The 15,137-nt window shown below is 37.1% G+C and overlaps 1 protein-coding gene across 2 annotated transcripts in view; it reads left to right on the forward strand.

The window, feature by feature from the left end:
* Nucleotides 1-14,833, forward strand: part of LOC145768086 (TM2 domain-containing protein 1-like) — a 39,681-nt gene extending 24,848 nt beyond the window's left edge. The window contains exons 1-4 of one of the 2 annotated variants that reach the window (XM_082579550.1): nt 4,971-5,597; nt 9,549-9,649; nt 9,770-9,869; nt 14,049-14,833. In XM_082579550.1, coding sequence (XP_082435676.1) covers nt 5,229-5,597; nt 9,549-9,649; nt 9,770-9,869; nt 14,049-14,156 — 678 coding nt within the window. In that variant the 5' untranslated portion in view covers nt 4,971-5,228 and the 3' untranslated portion in view covers nt 14,157-14,833. Of the gene's footprint in view, nt 1-4,970; nt 5,598-9,548; nt 9,650-9,769; nt 9,870-14,048 lie in introns of those variants that run through there. The other variant, XM_082579552.1, reaches the window with a different exon arrangement.
* The last annotated feature ends 304 nt before the right edge of the window (nt 14,834-15,137 follow it).

Consider the following 15,137-nt stretch of genomic DNA (forward strand, 5'->3'; position numbering starts at 1 on the left):
TCATTTAAAAGTAAATTTTATACTGCAATTATTTCACACTGGCAAAGTTTTGGTCCACCGTGATTGCCGGAGGAAGTTTACGGATACACGGAAAAAGAGTTCAGAAAAAATGCCTGCAAAGAAATTACCGTCTGTGACAAGGAAATTCAAGCTTCTGGAGCCTCCAGTAGGCTATACTGCGTCAAAAAGGTGCTGATAGGATTAATGCTGCTAGTAGGCTACTAATAGAGGGGACAATACTGTTGCGACAGCTGGTCGAAAAGTACACATAGACTGTCGTAAACGTTATACCAACCCAATCGATATACACTGCAGCTTAAGACGAACAGAGAGGAAAGTGGGTCCTGCCTCACGGGGAAACAAAGTGTTCGAATTTTTGATGGCAATTTCCACAGTAAGACTCATTGTTTGTTTTGTGGGACTGGAGTTCTCACGGACAGACCTGGCTTTAGTTTTGTTAAAACAGATGTTTTTGCAAGGACTATATTAGAGTGTTGTGAGAGACGTTCTGACAATTGGTCATGCGCCATGAAAGGTCGTATTGAATATTACGGTAGCGATTTGCATGCTGCGGACTGTTTATACCATCATTCTTGTAGTGTTAATTTTATATGTGGATTTAACGTACCCTTGCAATGCGGCAGAGTACCTGAGGCAAAACGTCTAAAATCTGGGCGACCTAAGGATGAGGAACAGGACCAGGCATTTCTAAAGATGTGTTCCCATCTTGAACGGAATGATGAAGAACAGTTAACGATATCAGACCTCAGATCTAAAATGAAGGAGTTTTTAGCAAATGATGATTGCCTTCCTTAAGGATCAAAATATCTGAAGACCCAATTATAGAAACAGTGTGGTGAATCTATTTATATAGCTGAAGGTCAGGGCCTTCATTGCATTGTCACTATGAGAGAGAAGACATCCGAAATCCTCCGATCTCATTACCTAAAAACAAGACATGAGGATGATGAAAAGTCACAAAAGAGAGAAATAGTTAAAACTGCGGCAAGGCTCATCAATAATGGTGTTCCAACTGTTAATGATCACTATCCAAGCACAGACGCACTCCTAAATAATAATAATAATCGTGTTTCATTTGCGCCCAAGGCGATACATAACATACAATGACACTGCGATCACAGATGTGATAGCCTACAACAGACGACAGGAGGCAGCGAAGTGACATATAGGCTTAGTCTTCGAGTCAGCTTCTCTCCTTATTTTGGGTTGCCATTAAGTGTCTGTGTCTAGACACAGTCGCGTGCTCTGGAGCGGTGTCGAACCCACATCCTTTCGAACGTCGCGCAGACGTTCTCACCACTTCGCTACGCAACCGACACTCAATCTCGGTCCTGAAGACGCAGAAGACATCCTGAAGCGCAGAAGGCATCCTGAAGCGCAGAATACATCACTGGCTGGTTATGTACCTTTTTCTCAGGATCAAACCCTGATGAATATTGTGAATGGTGTTGTGGCCGAGAATGACGTTAATGTAGGCATAAACAAACGAAAAATGATCGACTTGATCAGTAAAACACTTCGGGGTAGTCAAAAGGCTGCAAAGTGATCAATGTCCCAGGGGATGCTGATGTTCCGATTGTGAAGGCTACTGTTGTTAATGTAATGTCATACTCGACAACGTTGATTGAAGAAGACACAGATCTGTTGGTCCTGCTTCTTCATTATGCGCAACAAGCAAACAAAGATCTATATTTCCGTTCCGACAAGGAAAATGCTGACAAAGTGTATCAAATAAACGAACTGAAAATGGTGATGGGTGAAGAATTATGTTCCCAATTACTTTTTCTACATGCCTACACTGGATGTGACACAGCATCAAGAATCTTTGGTGTTGATAAGCAATTTGTCTTTCACAAGCTGGTAAAGGGTGCTGCTACTCTGAAAGACTGTGCCAATTACTTCCTTCTTCCAAAGCAGACAGCAGCATCCATTGTGAACAAAGATTGTCAAGCAATGGTTGTGATTTTTGGGGGCACGCGGACGGATTCCCTCTCGTCATTGCTACAGATTACTAATAAAAAAGTAGTCTCTTCCCAATCATTTGTGACGCCTACCAGAACGCCCAGAACGCCTACCACCTACTGAGTCATCGACAAAATTTCACTGTCTAAGGGTTTACTACCAAATAATGGTCTGGCTAGGACAGGAGGTGATATGGAAACTTACGGGTGGGGTTGGAAACTGGAAGGCAGTCAGTTTGTGACAACAGAGTCGGACATGGATGCTGACCCAGATTCCCTCTTATAGAACCTACAGCAACTGTACAACTGGCTGTAGCACTGCCAGGTGTAGCTGTAGGCAGAATAATCTACCCTGTACCGCATCATGTGGACAGTGCAACTTGATGCCTGTAACAATACGTACAATCAGTCATTACTGGATGAAGATGATGACCAGGACTAATTGATGGAGGTTTTTACGTAATTTAACGTGGAAAGTAACCGCTCACACATCATTGGCCAGTTGTTCAATTTTAAGTTATCTGTTATTTTTTCTTGCCTTCAACCGCACTACAGTATATAACCTTGTGAAGTTTTATTTTGAATGTTATTCGCTCTGAGGATGCGCGTTCTCATGGTGCGCGAAACGTCAGTAAAGCAATAAACCATCCTGTTTGTTGTAGCTTTTACTTTCAATTTCATCAGATGAACGTTGCAACTAGTACTAGAAGCGATAATTGTCCTAATGAACACCCAAACTTTTCAGTATTCAACTGAATGTAAATAACTTAATAAGTGGTCTGCCATTCCTGTACAGCCAATGTTTCACGTTATTGGTTTTGTTTCATATAAGTCTTTCCATTAAACTAATGAGTTAATTTCATTTTCAATTGTTTTAATGAATTCTTTACCACCTTAAGCTTTGGGATAGACGCCAGAATTAAAGCTCTAGCATGAATATTAAGTGAATTATTGTCATTACACTGTTTTGTCGGCCATCTTGAAAATGACAACTTTCCGGTGCTCTGATTCTCCTAGATTTTTAATATATTATTCTTGGTGATAGCCTAAATAGGCCTACTAGAAAAAACCTTTTGGAAAACCTTTTGTAGAAAATTTTTTTTGTTTTTAATTTTTTGTTTGAAAAGTTTGTTTATCCGCCAGTTTGAGAAAAAAATTGGCGGATTTTCAAAAAAAGCGGATAACTTTTTTTCACCAAAAGATTTTCACGGGGATTTTTTTTTGGTCAATGTACATAATCAACAGAAGCAATGTGCAAAGTTTCAGCTTTACACCAATTAAGTCAAGGTTCGACCCTTTTTTTCGCTTCAACGACTGGACTAATAGTTTAAAAAAACATTTATAGTTATATACAGTATCAAAAGTGAGAAAAACTAACTGGTAAAGGTGATCAGGTACTATGACACTTCCTCAAATGGGCGATCAACCTAACGCAGAAAGCAATCATTAAGAAAATAAATCAATAGTTTTTTTTCAAGTCTAAACCTTAAACCATTTGACCAGGTTAACACTCACAATAGTATTTCAAAATTTTTTTTAATATAATATAATTTATGTTGTGGAACCGGTTTTCTTCCTATAGGATTCATCAGCACAACTGGATCGAAACGAAAAAATTACAGAAGATTACTATTACCACAACTAGCCCAAAAAAAACGCAAATTTACATGTTAAATAAATAAAAAAATAAAAGTCACTGAATGTCCAAAACCTTCATATCCTTGCTTTATTCTTTTTCATTTCTTTTTTTTCTTCATAGTATTGCTAAATATACCAAATACAGAAAATATTGCAACAATTTGATACGGTAACTTACTAAAACTGTCCGTACAAGCAGCAGTAAAAAGTAGAATAATTGAGATGAATTTTACAAGTATGATTAAGAAATGCTTATGACGGTGCAAAATGGAACAAACGCTTCTATTACATCATCATGCTAAACTTGCAAGATGCAAAAGGTTAGCAATCAATGCGGCAGAAATAGGTGACAAGGGATGGAAAAACTAGAAAAACGAGGAACTTTTCGACAGACTTAACGAGGAACTTTTCGACTTTTTGACAGAACGAGGAACAAATAGTAATCTTCTGTAATTTTTTCGTTTCGATCCAGTTGTGCTGATGAATCCTATAGGAAGAAAACCGGTTCCACAACATAAATTATATTATATTAAAAAAATTTTTGAAATACTATTGTGAGTGTTAACCTGGTCAAATGGTTTAAGGTTTAGACTTGAAAAAAAACTATTGATTTATTTTCTTATATACAGTATTTAAATTTAAAAATATTGTAAGATGCAATTTGTTAAAAATCAAAAATCTATCAAGTGGAGAGTAGAGATTAGAGAAAACAGCTGGGAATGAGTTAATAAATTTGAAAATCAACAGGATTAAGCCAACCAGGAGAGAAAAGAAAGCAGAAAAGTGTTTCAAAAGACTAATTTCAGTTGTATGCACAAAATCATCTGGTAGGCTTATAACTTCATCGAAAACATATGCAATTACTTGAACTTAACTTAGAATCATATTCCAATCCATAATTTTGGCACTTCTGGTAACTTTCATTCCTCCTTAATTATTGGATGTTTAAATGTAAGATCACTCAAAAATAAAACACTTTCCTTAACTGACTTTATTTTTGACTCAGAAGTTGATGTGTGTGCCCCGACTGAAACTTGGTTAGGAAGTTCAATTGATGGCCATGTGCTAATTGTGCTAAGTAACATCACTGCTAAAGGTTATGACATTTTGCATGTTCCCAGATCTCAAGGAAAGCGTGGTGGTGGTGTGGGTTTCTTGTAGGATGTCTCTGCCAAACTTGACAAGAGTAAAATTTTACCTAGCTATCAGTTTTGTCAGTTTGAACGTATGGAATGTATTTCAAAGCATGGTAATATTCAAGTATTAGTTGGTGTAACTTATCGACCACCTCCCTTGGACAGTTTTGTTGAGTGACACAATGGAAGGTCTGAGAGAGAAATATGAGAAGTGGAAGGAGTCGCTTCAATGTAAAGGTATGCGTGTCAATATCAAAAAGACAAAAGTTGTAATATGTGGAATGGAAGGGAAATCACAAGGAGCAAAATTGACCCATGTGGTGTATGTGGAAAAAGAGTGATGGCAAATTCTGTTTACGAAATGCATTAAGTGGGTGCATGGAAGATGTGCAAAGAGTAAGAGTAAGGTTTAGTTGGGTGAAATTCAGAGAGTGTCATGAGTTGTTAATGTGGTAGAAGATTTCCGCTGAAAATGAGAGGAAGAATTTATACTAGTTGTGTGAAATCTGCAATGCTGTACGGAAGTGAGACATGGTGCTTACGGGAAAACGAATTGGCGATTTTAAGAAGAACTGAGAGAGCGATGGTGAGAGCAATGTGTGGTGTGAAGCTGATGGACAAAAGAAATGCTGTAGAACTTATGAACTTGCTTGGGTTGAATGAGAATGTTGATAAGTTGGTGAAAGCAAATGAAGTAAGATGGTATGGGCATGTTTTGAGAAGGGATGGAGATGATGTTTTGAAAAGAGCGCTGGAGTTACAAGTGGAGGGTCGTAGAAAACAAGAACGACCCAAGAAAACATGGAATTGGAAAAGGCAAGTTCAAGAGGAAAGCAGCAAGGTGGGCTTAACAAGAGAGAACGTGTTAGACAGATGATGGGTCTGCTACTATTCGGCAAGTTCCCCCTTCGGCCACAGCATTTTTTGGAGAGTTTCCTATTCGGCGATTTTTTTGAAAATCCAACGACGCCTTCTGTAAATCCAACAATTGAATATTATTCAATATTCAGACATTGAATCAATGTAGATATGAACTGTTAGGCTAATTGGGTTCTTTGGACAAATTGAATGGCTTTTGTAAATGTTTCTCAGGTACAACCTATCCTATACCTGGTCAGAAAAAGTTCCCTTTTGTACACGATTTCGTCTGGCGACGTTAAAACGATGTAATTGCCTTTACATTACATTCAAAAATTTTGTTGACATCAAAAATTCTTTGACTGTTTTGAGTTACAACATCGTTTTGTGAAAAAGGTTGTTTTGATGTAAAATATATTTGAAATATCATAAGACATCAACAACTAGCTTATTTAAAAAATGAATGACATGACGAATGACATAAACATGACGCAAAGAAGGTGGATGACGTAGGATACATGTCAATTTTATGTGAGCAAACTTTTTAATTTAATAGTTCAAACATTTTGCGCTAAATTTCATTTTAATTTATTTTTCTTTGTTGGAATGCGAAAGAAACGATATTGTGGAATAAAATACAAAATTCTCTAAATAAACAGAAGGTGTCGTTGGATTTTCAAAACAATTGCCGAATAGGAAACTATCGGAAAAAGGCTGTCGCCGAATAGGGAACTCTCCGAATCGGACTTGTCGAAATGGTCCATTCCGTAGACAGATTGATGTGGAGGCAGGGTGTGAAGGCGATTGCGACACTTGGTAGTTGCGATTGCAGCTCTCGATAACGGGGACATCACCAGATTAAAACTGGACTACTACTACTCCCTCCATAAAGAATGGATTTAAAACTAACATATTTTTTAATGAGTGGTCTAACTATTTGGAGCAATTGTCTTTATGTAATAATGAAATTATTGTAACTGAAGATATAAATTTCCATCTTGATTATATTTGTTCAGTGGATGTTGTGCAATTTAACAATATTTCATCTATACATATACATTTGGATTGAAACAATTGATCAGTGATCCAACTCATGTCAAAGGTCACACACTAGACTTCATGTTAGTGCGATCTCATACAAACCTTGTTGTTGATAAACCACTAGTCATTGATCCTCTTCTGACCATTTTGGTTTAGTATTAAAAACAAATCTATACAAAACCAATTGCATAAATTTGTTAGGTAACACTTGAATTGGAGCAAGTAGTGCAGAATTTGCTCTTCCCTAATTTAAAATGGAATATTGTACCTTGGATTGAAACAAAGCATAATATAAAGTTTGTAATGTTGTTTGTTAGCTTAAAATGCTATATCGCCGACCTTTGCAAGCTGCTGTCTTCTTCTTTCTTCTTCTTCCTGTTTTACGTCTCATTTCCTAGAATCAGGGTAGGACGGGGTCTGGCAAGGCACATCCTCAGTCTCCATTCATCACGATCTAGTGTTAGTGTTGGTCATCTGCCACCGCTTCCTGTCATCGTTTACAGTGTCACTCCATGTCTTCCTGGGACGTCCAGGCTTCTTTGTACTAGCTACTGGCACATCTCGGCATTGATTTATCCATCTGCTGCTCTTTTCAACATGTCCAAACCAGCGGAGATGGTTAAATCGGAAGTCATCTTCAATCTTTCGCAAGCCCAGCCTGGCAAGTAGAGTGTCTGAGCTGGTGTACTGATTCTCTTGCGGTCTGATGTTGCAGATCCACCGTATCATTGCATTGTCATTTCGTTTGATTCTTCCCAGTACCTCTTTTGTCACTGCCCAGCATTCACTCGAAAACAACATCACACTCCTGACACGGGTCTGCTACTATTCGGTGAGTCCGATTCGGTGAGTCTGATTCGGTGAGTTCCTAACTTCTAACTCCTAATCTTAACTCCTAGCCCCTAACCCTAAAACGGCAATGATAATTAGGCTATGGTACCCAAAAATTTAAAAAAAAAATTGAAAAAATCCCCCGTTAAGGGATCGGACTCACCGAATCGGACTAACCGAATCGGACTCACCGAAACGGGCCATTCCGCCTGACACAGCTGTTGTAGACCCTGCCTTTACTGGAAAGGGGGATATCTTTGTTGGTGAGTATGGGCAGTAGTTGTTTGAATTTAGCCCAGGCTGTCTTCACTCTGGTAGTGGAGCTGAGGACAGTACCTCCACCTGCACTGAGCATTTTGAGCATGTCACCTAAGTCAGTGGTTCTTAACCGCCGGTCCGTGTAATTTTTTTGCCGGACCGCAGAATATCTTACTTTCTGCAAAGCTTATTTTAATGTGGAGTCATTAGCAATATTGTAAAATTGTGATCGCACTGTGAAACATGCACAGCTGTAAAGCTGACATATCTCCACGTAAAATTGTTTGAAAATAAAGGTGAACTTTTTGATGACCTAATTCTGTGCTGATGATAATTTTTTTGTGACAAATTACGTGTAGTTTTCAAAAAGTTTTGAAACACAGAAATACATAACCAATTGGGGAATTTTGTCCTTGATTTTAAAAAATTTCAAAGTCGTTGGAGACGAAAATTTGGAATTTGATAAGTTTGAAGTTTTGGGATAAAGTCAGGCCTGCAATTTAAATTTGCCAGAACAGGAGTTAGAGAAAGCAAAGATCTTGTTTTTCAAAGACTATGCGGAAAATAGTGCATCGGAGTGGAATGAAGACAAGCCGATTTGCTGTAAAAAATGCTGGTGAAATGGAGTGGTGAAAAAAGTAAAAAGAGGTGCTGAGCATTGTCAGTCAACACTTGAAAGAGTTGGCTAACAATTTTGACGATCATTTTGCGTAACATGAAGATCCTCGACATGGAAACTTTCGGACAAGCAATCCATGCATCGATAATGTCAACACATGCGACCTTAATCTTCATGAAAAAGAAAGTCTGATGGAATTACAATATGTTGTGCTTCCACTTTGCAGTCCAGATTCGAAAAACATCATTGTCACACTTCTGGAGTAATTGTTTCAACTAGCTATTTAGAAACAACAATTAATTCTTTTTCATCTCCAGCTTTAAAATAGCAAAGAAACAAAGCCAAGAAATCACCTGGATGCCGAAACAGAGCTACGTGTTTTAGAACCATCTTTGATATCTCATTTTCCTCACATAGGCTACTGGCAGCGCAACAGCAGCAAATTTCCCATGATATTGATTTTGTATGCAAATGGATTGACATTTTTCTGTTTGAGTTGATTTGATTGCCATTTTATTCCAATTTTTGTCCTCAATACAAATCATATGCTAAAACCTTGCATTATGGTGCGCAACGACAACTTTGGTTAACAAAACGTTACAAATATTTATTTTATTCACTACGATCTTTGGTTGCCGGTCCGCAAACATATTTTTTAAATTTTGCCGGTACCCCACTGTTAAAAGGTTGAGAACCACTGACCTAAGTAGTTACAGAAAGCGTCTACCACTTCTAACTTTCCATTATCTATTTAGATGTCATTGATAGTTCTACCCTCTATGGGCCGGGCTTCTCCTGCACATCTTTTACACTTGAAGGATGGGTTGAGTTTCTATGATTAATAATATAATTATTCCATTTCAATCGTTCATCCAAACTTGCACTGTCAACATAGTTTATAATTTTCTTCCTTTCAATACTTCGACCACTGATCGACAAACTAATGTCGTCCACTGCACTTTGTTTATTGCAGAGAATCATATATATAAGATGTTTTACTACACTGGCAATTTAATGACATGTGGATAGAACCAATGTGGATTTTCACTGTTACAGTGTTTCTCAGATTGATTATTAAATTTTTGTTTGCCACATGCATACTTGCCATATCCTATCATTTTGTATTTTCATCATCATCATCATAATCCATTGTCGGTTTGTTCCATCGTTTGGTTTGTTTTTAAGATTGGATTTGAGCAAAATGTGACTTGTCGTTACACCAATGGATATTACTACTCTGTGGCTGTTGGACTTTCCTTATTTTTTGGATGGTTAGGAATTGATAGGTAAGTCTTGTATTAAATTAGTGCAAAATCAAATTTCAGCTCCAGATTATGTACTCTCAATTACCGTATGTATTTTCCTGATTTCAGCCTTTTGCAATGAAATGATTTCTTGCTTTTTAGGTTCTATTTAGGATATCCTGCTATTGGTATTTTAAAGTTTTGTACATTTGGAATGTGTGGTATTGGAGCACTGGTAGACTTTCTTCTGGTTGCAATTCAGGTTAGTGATTTTTATTGTATTGTGTTTAAACTGCAGCTGGTTGGAAAGGCTCCTCAGGTCTAGGAACTCTGAAGTTATGAGGAATATGGAGTCACATTTGAGTTTCCCATTAGGGTGGTTTTAGACTACGTGCGTTTTTGTTGCGTTGCGATTTTTCGTTTTGTCTCAAACAGCTCGCGTTGACACTACTTGCGGGTTTCTTGCGTACTGTGTTACGTCATTTTGGAAATTTAGGGTATTCCCCTACATTGATGTCTGTCACAATCAATGTGCGAGGTCTCGCGACGGGCTGCTTGTATCTCGATCGAGCGTGCTGTTTTGATTGTAGAATTCTTGTGCTATAGGTTATCATCAGTTATTGTCCTCTAGTAACCTTTGATTGTGAGATCTCTATTATGTAATGTGTTTCCAGAGCATTCGGGACATTCATTCAGAACAACTCTGGAATGTTCTGTTGTTTTTCACAATTGCCGAGTGACGTTTGTCATGACGTCATAAGGATGTTTATCAGTAGATCTGTGGTTGCGAAATCTTTATTATGTAACGTATTTTCTAGAACCTTCTACTCCTACGTGAAAATCTAGAAGCTTCTTTAAACCTGCTATAAATAGTGGTGTGAATTGATGGATTATTATTATTATGGGAGTTGTATTATTATGAGTTGATTATGAGAGTTGTGTTATGAGTTGTGGGTTGGTAAAAGGTGCAGAAATTATTGTTGATTGAGATTTGAAGTAATTGAATACAAGTATATGAGAAGCCGTGCGTTAAAGTTCTTCAAGAATTTTCATTATCATTTTGCTGGTAGATCTATCCGACCATTTAATTGACTGCTTTTCGGTTATACCCATTAAACTACGTCATTGAACCTTTCCAAGTATTTTTCCTGGTAAGAGATAGAAAGAAATCGTGACAATGTCAATCAGCTGATCTAGTTGACATCACATCAATTCTGTCAATGCGATCATTGCAATACATTTTGAGTTTTACTTGATTGATTGATTGATTGATTGAATTTTTATCCTCGGACTGGGAAAGCTTCTTAATAATAATAATAACAGTATTTATATAGCGCCACATCCACAGTCAAACTATGCTCCTGGGCGCTGTAGCCTACATGACAATGGTGATAATTAATACGGTACTTTCAGTCATAATGTTTATTGAAATAGAACGTTTTCAAGCGAGCTTTGAATTCATTTAAATTTTCAGCTTCTTTCACACAAATAGGCAAACAGTTCCAGCAACTGGCAGCAACAACTGGGAAGGTACGATTTCCATATGGTGTCTTACATGAAGGATTGCACAAGAGCAATTGATGCTGAGAACGCAAAGTTCTGGCAGGTTTATAATGAACAAGCAAAGTGTCCAAATAGTTCGGAGCATAACCATGGAAAACTTTATAAATTAATAGACATATTTTGAAGCGAATACGATACAATACTGGAAGCCTATGCAGGGATTTTAGTATAGGAGTGATATGCTCACGTTTACGTGTTAAAGTAATTAGCCGAGCAGCAGCATTCTGAACTCTTTGAAGACGCAAAATAATACAATGTGGAATGTCATTTAACAATGAGTTTGAATAATCAAGCCTGGATGTCACAAGTGCATGACTGCATGAGTTAAAGTTTTACAAGCATCAACATTGATAAAGTGTCTGATGGAACCAATACTTCTAAGATGAAAAAAGCAAGATTTAACAGTGGAACTGACAAAGTTTTCTAAACACAAATGTTGATTTAATGTTACACCAAGCAATTTAATTGAGTTAGAAGAAGAAAGATTGATATTACTCAGGGTAAGGGTCATGTAATTAAATTTTGAAATACACCGTTTCGGAGAAAATACAATAAACTCACATTTTTCTTGATTCAGTTTCATCATAATAAGACATCTAATTTGAGATATCAACCATACACTTTTGGAATTTTGACTTAATACAACACAATGAATCTTCATCAGCAACACACAAATACAATTGTATATCATCAGCATATGAGTGGTATGAAAGCCCATGTCGCTTTATGATGTCAAACAGAGGTTTTATGTAGAGGCAAAACAGGACAGGGCCAAGAACAGAACCCTGAGCAACTCCAGAAGAAAGAAATGCAGAGCAGCATTCTTGCAGAGCTTAATCCTGGCAGTTTCGCATACTTGTAGAGGCTTTGAATCAGTAATCACTGACGCAGGCCTGGTCACCGAGATTGACAGAGTGAAGTTTCCGATTTGTGAAGTCTTGTTGCCGGGGAATTATTCCATCCATTAGATGCCGCTGAATGGAGAGCAGTCCTTAACGTGCGTTGCTCAAGCGCACACCCCGAGAGTCAAACCAGCGCCGCTTGATCTTGAAGCTTCTTTGTTCCAGAAGTCACGCGCTAACCAATTGAGCTATCGGGGCGGACTAACTACAAACTTCGGGGCTAACTACACGGGGCTAACTACAAACTTCGTCAGTGACGTAAATTCAAATAAAAGATGTAACTTTTTCCTACCAAATTAACCCAAGTTTATTAAAAAATGACGCAACAGCTCAGGGCAGGTCTATAAAGAGAAATACAATGACGCTTTATAGTTGGCAAAATGTCTAACACAATTATGTATTCTGTAACCACCCACAAAAATGCAAAATATTGAGCAAAATGGAAATTTTCAGAAGCTGTGAGGAAGCTGAAGGAAGAGTTCAATGACTCCAATTTTTTTTCTTAGGTTAATTAGATGTATCTAAACAATATTTTATCTACCCAAACTAAAAATATTTTTAGAAAAAATTTCGTTTTTGACCCCATTTTTCGATTTTCTTCCCTATCTTTTTTGTGTAAAGTACAGAACAATGTTTGCTGTTACAAATACTGTGGGACACGAATTAAACGATGCTCAATGTGCAATAGGGAGGGCCGTCGTAAACAGATCACTTAGCAACTCGAGTTTCTTAGGAGGTTTGGCGAGTAAATGACGAAATCGAAAACCATTTTTAAATTGAACGCCAAGGAGACGGTGCACAATAGGGTCCAACTAATCAGTAAATCACCCTATTACAGCGATATTGCAGTGGTGTATATTCAGGGTGTGTGCGCCGCACACCCATCAAACATTGTTGATTCATTAATCATCATACAGTTAACTCAGTCAGTAATAAAGCTTAGAATGCATGACAGTCCAGTTTTTCACTGTCTCTTGTTATAAAACATACAAATATATGACAACATTGCAAAAAAATATATTTTATCAGATATTATCAACTTATTCACAAGGTCCTTCTGATGATCCTCATTTACTGTAGGTGAAACAGGCTGTTAGGGGTTCAGATAGTAACTATATATATTTGATTTAATTCGCTCTGCTTTGCTGTTTTGCTTAGCATTGAGCACTTTTTGTAGTATTATTAGTTTTCATTGTTTTATTTGACCTTTATGTATTTAATATGTTAATTTTCGTTTGTTTCGGACTAGTTGTACTGATATCAATTTACTGTAATTTTTACGTTTCGATGCAGTTGTGCTGATGAGTCCTATGCGACAAAAACCGGTTCCACAACATAAATTATAAATTTTATTGAAATACTTGTGAGTGTTAGCTTAGCCAAATGATTTCATGGTACTGTAGATAACAAAACTACAATGTTGATTTGTTTTCTTATTGTTTGCTTCTGTATTAAGTTGACCGCCCATTTGAGGAAGTGTCTTAGTACCTCGCCCTTTCCAGTTAGTTTTTTCCACTTTTGATCACCTCCACCTCCATCTTATGCAATTACAACATGTATATTGTGTACCGGTAATTGTTGTAACATGTGTCCAAACGTCTATCCATTCTTATTGCAAAATTAATATGACATTATCTACCATGATCCACATGACTCAGTTTGCTAACAATGTAACATACCTCGAATAGACTTTCCAGATAAAATCCTGCGTAATAGTTTTTTCTAACTAGGTGCAAGAGAAGTAATGGGTAGCAACGACTATAACGGCAAACATTTATGCATATTTTTAGAAACAAGTTTGAAGTTAATTGAAAGAGATGGAATCATTTTTTCAACAAGTGTTTAATGCTTTTGAAAATGTTTATGAAACATCTAGTTAAGTAACCTTGACAACGTTATGGGTGTGTAAAAACTTTCGTTTAACCTTATTAGTGGTTGTAGTATGTTTCAATTTCATAATGAGTATCTTCCCGCAGGTGGTTGTACCTTCTGATGGCTCTAACTATATCATTGATCGCTATGGACCTCGCTTGATCCAAGTCTTACTTGACAATGACACTTACTACAAACCTCAACCTGACTGAGGGACTGGTTAACAGCTCTGAAGGGTTTCTTTTCTTGAAAACAAATGGTTTTGTGCTGCGTTGGTATTCAGCCACTCGACAACATTTCAGCTATTATGTCCACTGTCGTAAGAGGAATTCTTGATTTTAACAGACTGTAGCAACGTGTTGTTCTGACAAATCAATCTGTTAGAATTAAAGGGCCATTTCGAAGATTAGATAAACTATGATTTAAAGGAAAATTCAAATCCGCAAAAGTGAGTCTGATTGATTTGAAAAACAAGCATAGTTACCATGATAAATTTATAAAAAAAACTGAACGTCCATTACTATTCACATTAAAACCTCAATTTTGTGACATTTGCGTGATTTGATTGAATTTCGTTAAATCATTTCGCAATCAGGGCTGCCAGATAGTCTGGAAGATGTCGGTTAGTATTAGTCTGAAATTTGGACATTTTAGAAAAAATCTAAAAATACTAAAAAATCTTTTACTGTAATTGTTGCCTGACAAGTGACAATTCACTGATGTCAAAGGAAAGTAAACATTGGCACATTACGGTCAAACATTAGACCTGTTCAAAGCGCAAAATTTTTTAGCTTCTTGCATTGTTTCCCATGATTTTGACCATGAGAAATGCGCGTCTTTGTGATTGAAAACGCGTTAACTAGTTTTTGGATGTCAATCTTATGGAGTAGATCGCTTTCAATACACAAAAGTGCCATTGTATCAAGACGTTGTTGACACATTGTTGATCATTTAATGTCTTTAATTTGTTTCAGTTGTGAAAACGAGCATTCTCCCGAGCAACCATTAGATACAAGTACATTCTAAGTGCTACTTAAATAAGTGTTCGGAAATGCATTATAAACACCAGTAGTGTGCAGCATTTTAAACATCTTCTGGGCACTTCCTGTTGCTGTTGTTTCATCGCGTCTTTGCTCTTTATAATAGTCTTTATACCAGCACATAAACTGACGAAATTCTGATGGGAAGTCGGA

The sequence above is a fragment of the Aplidium turbinatum genome, chromosome 4 (genome assembly GCF_918807975.1).
Source record: "Aplidium turbinatum chromosome 4, kaAplTurb1.1, whole genome shotgun sequence".
In the NCBI taxonomy this organism is placed as follows: domain Eukaryota; kingdom Metazoa; phylum Chordata; class Ascidiacea; order Aplousobranchia; family Polyclinidae; genus Aplidium; species Aplidium turbinatum.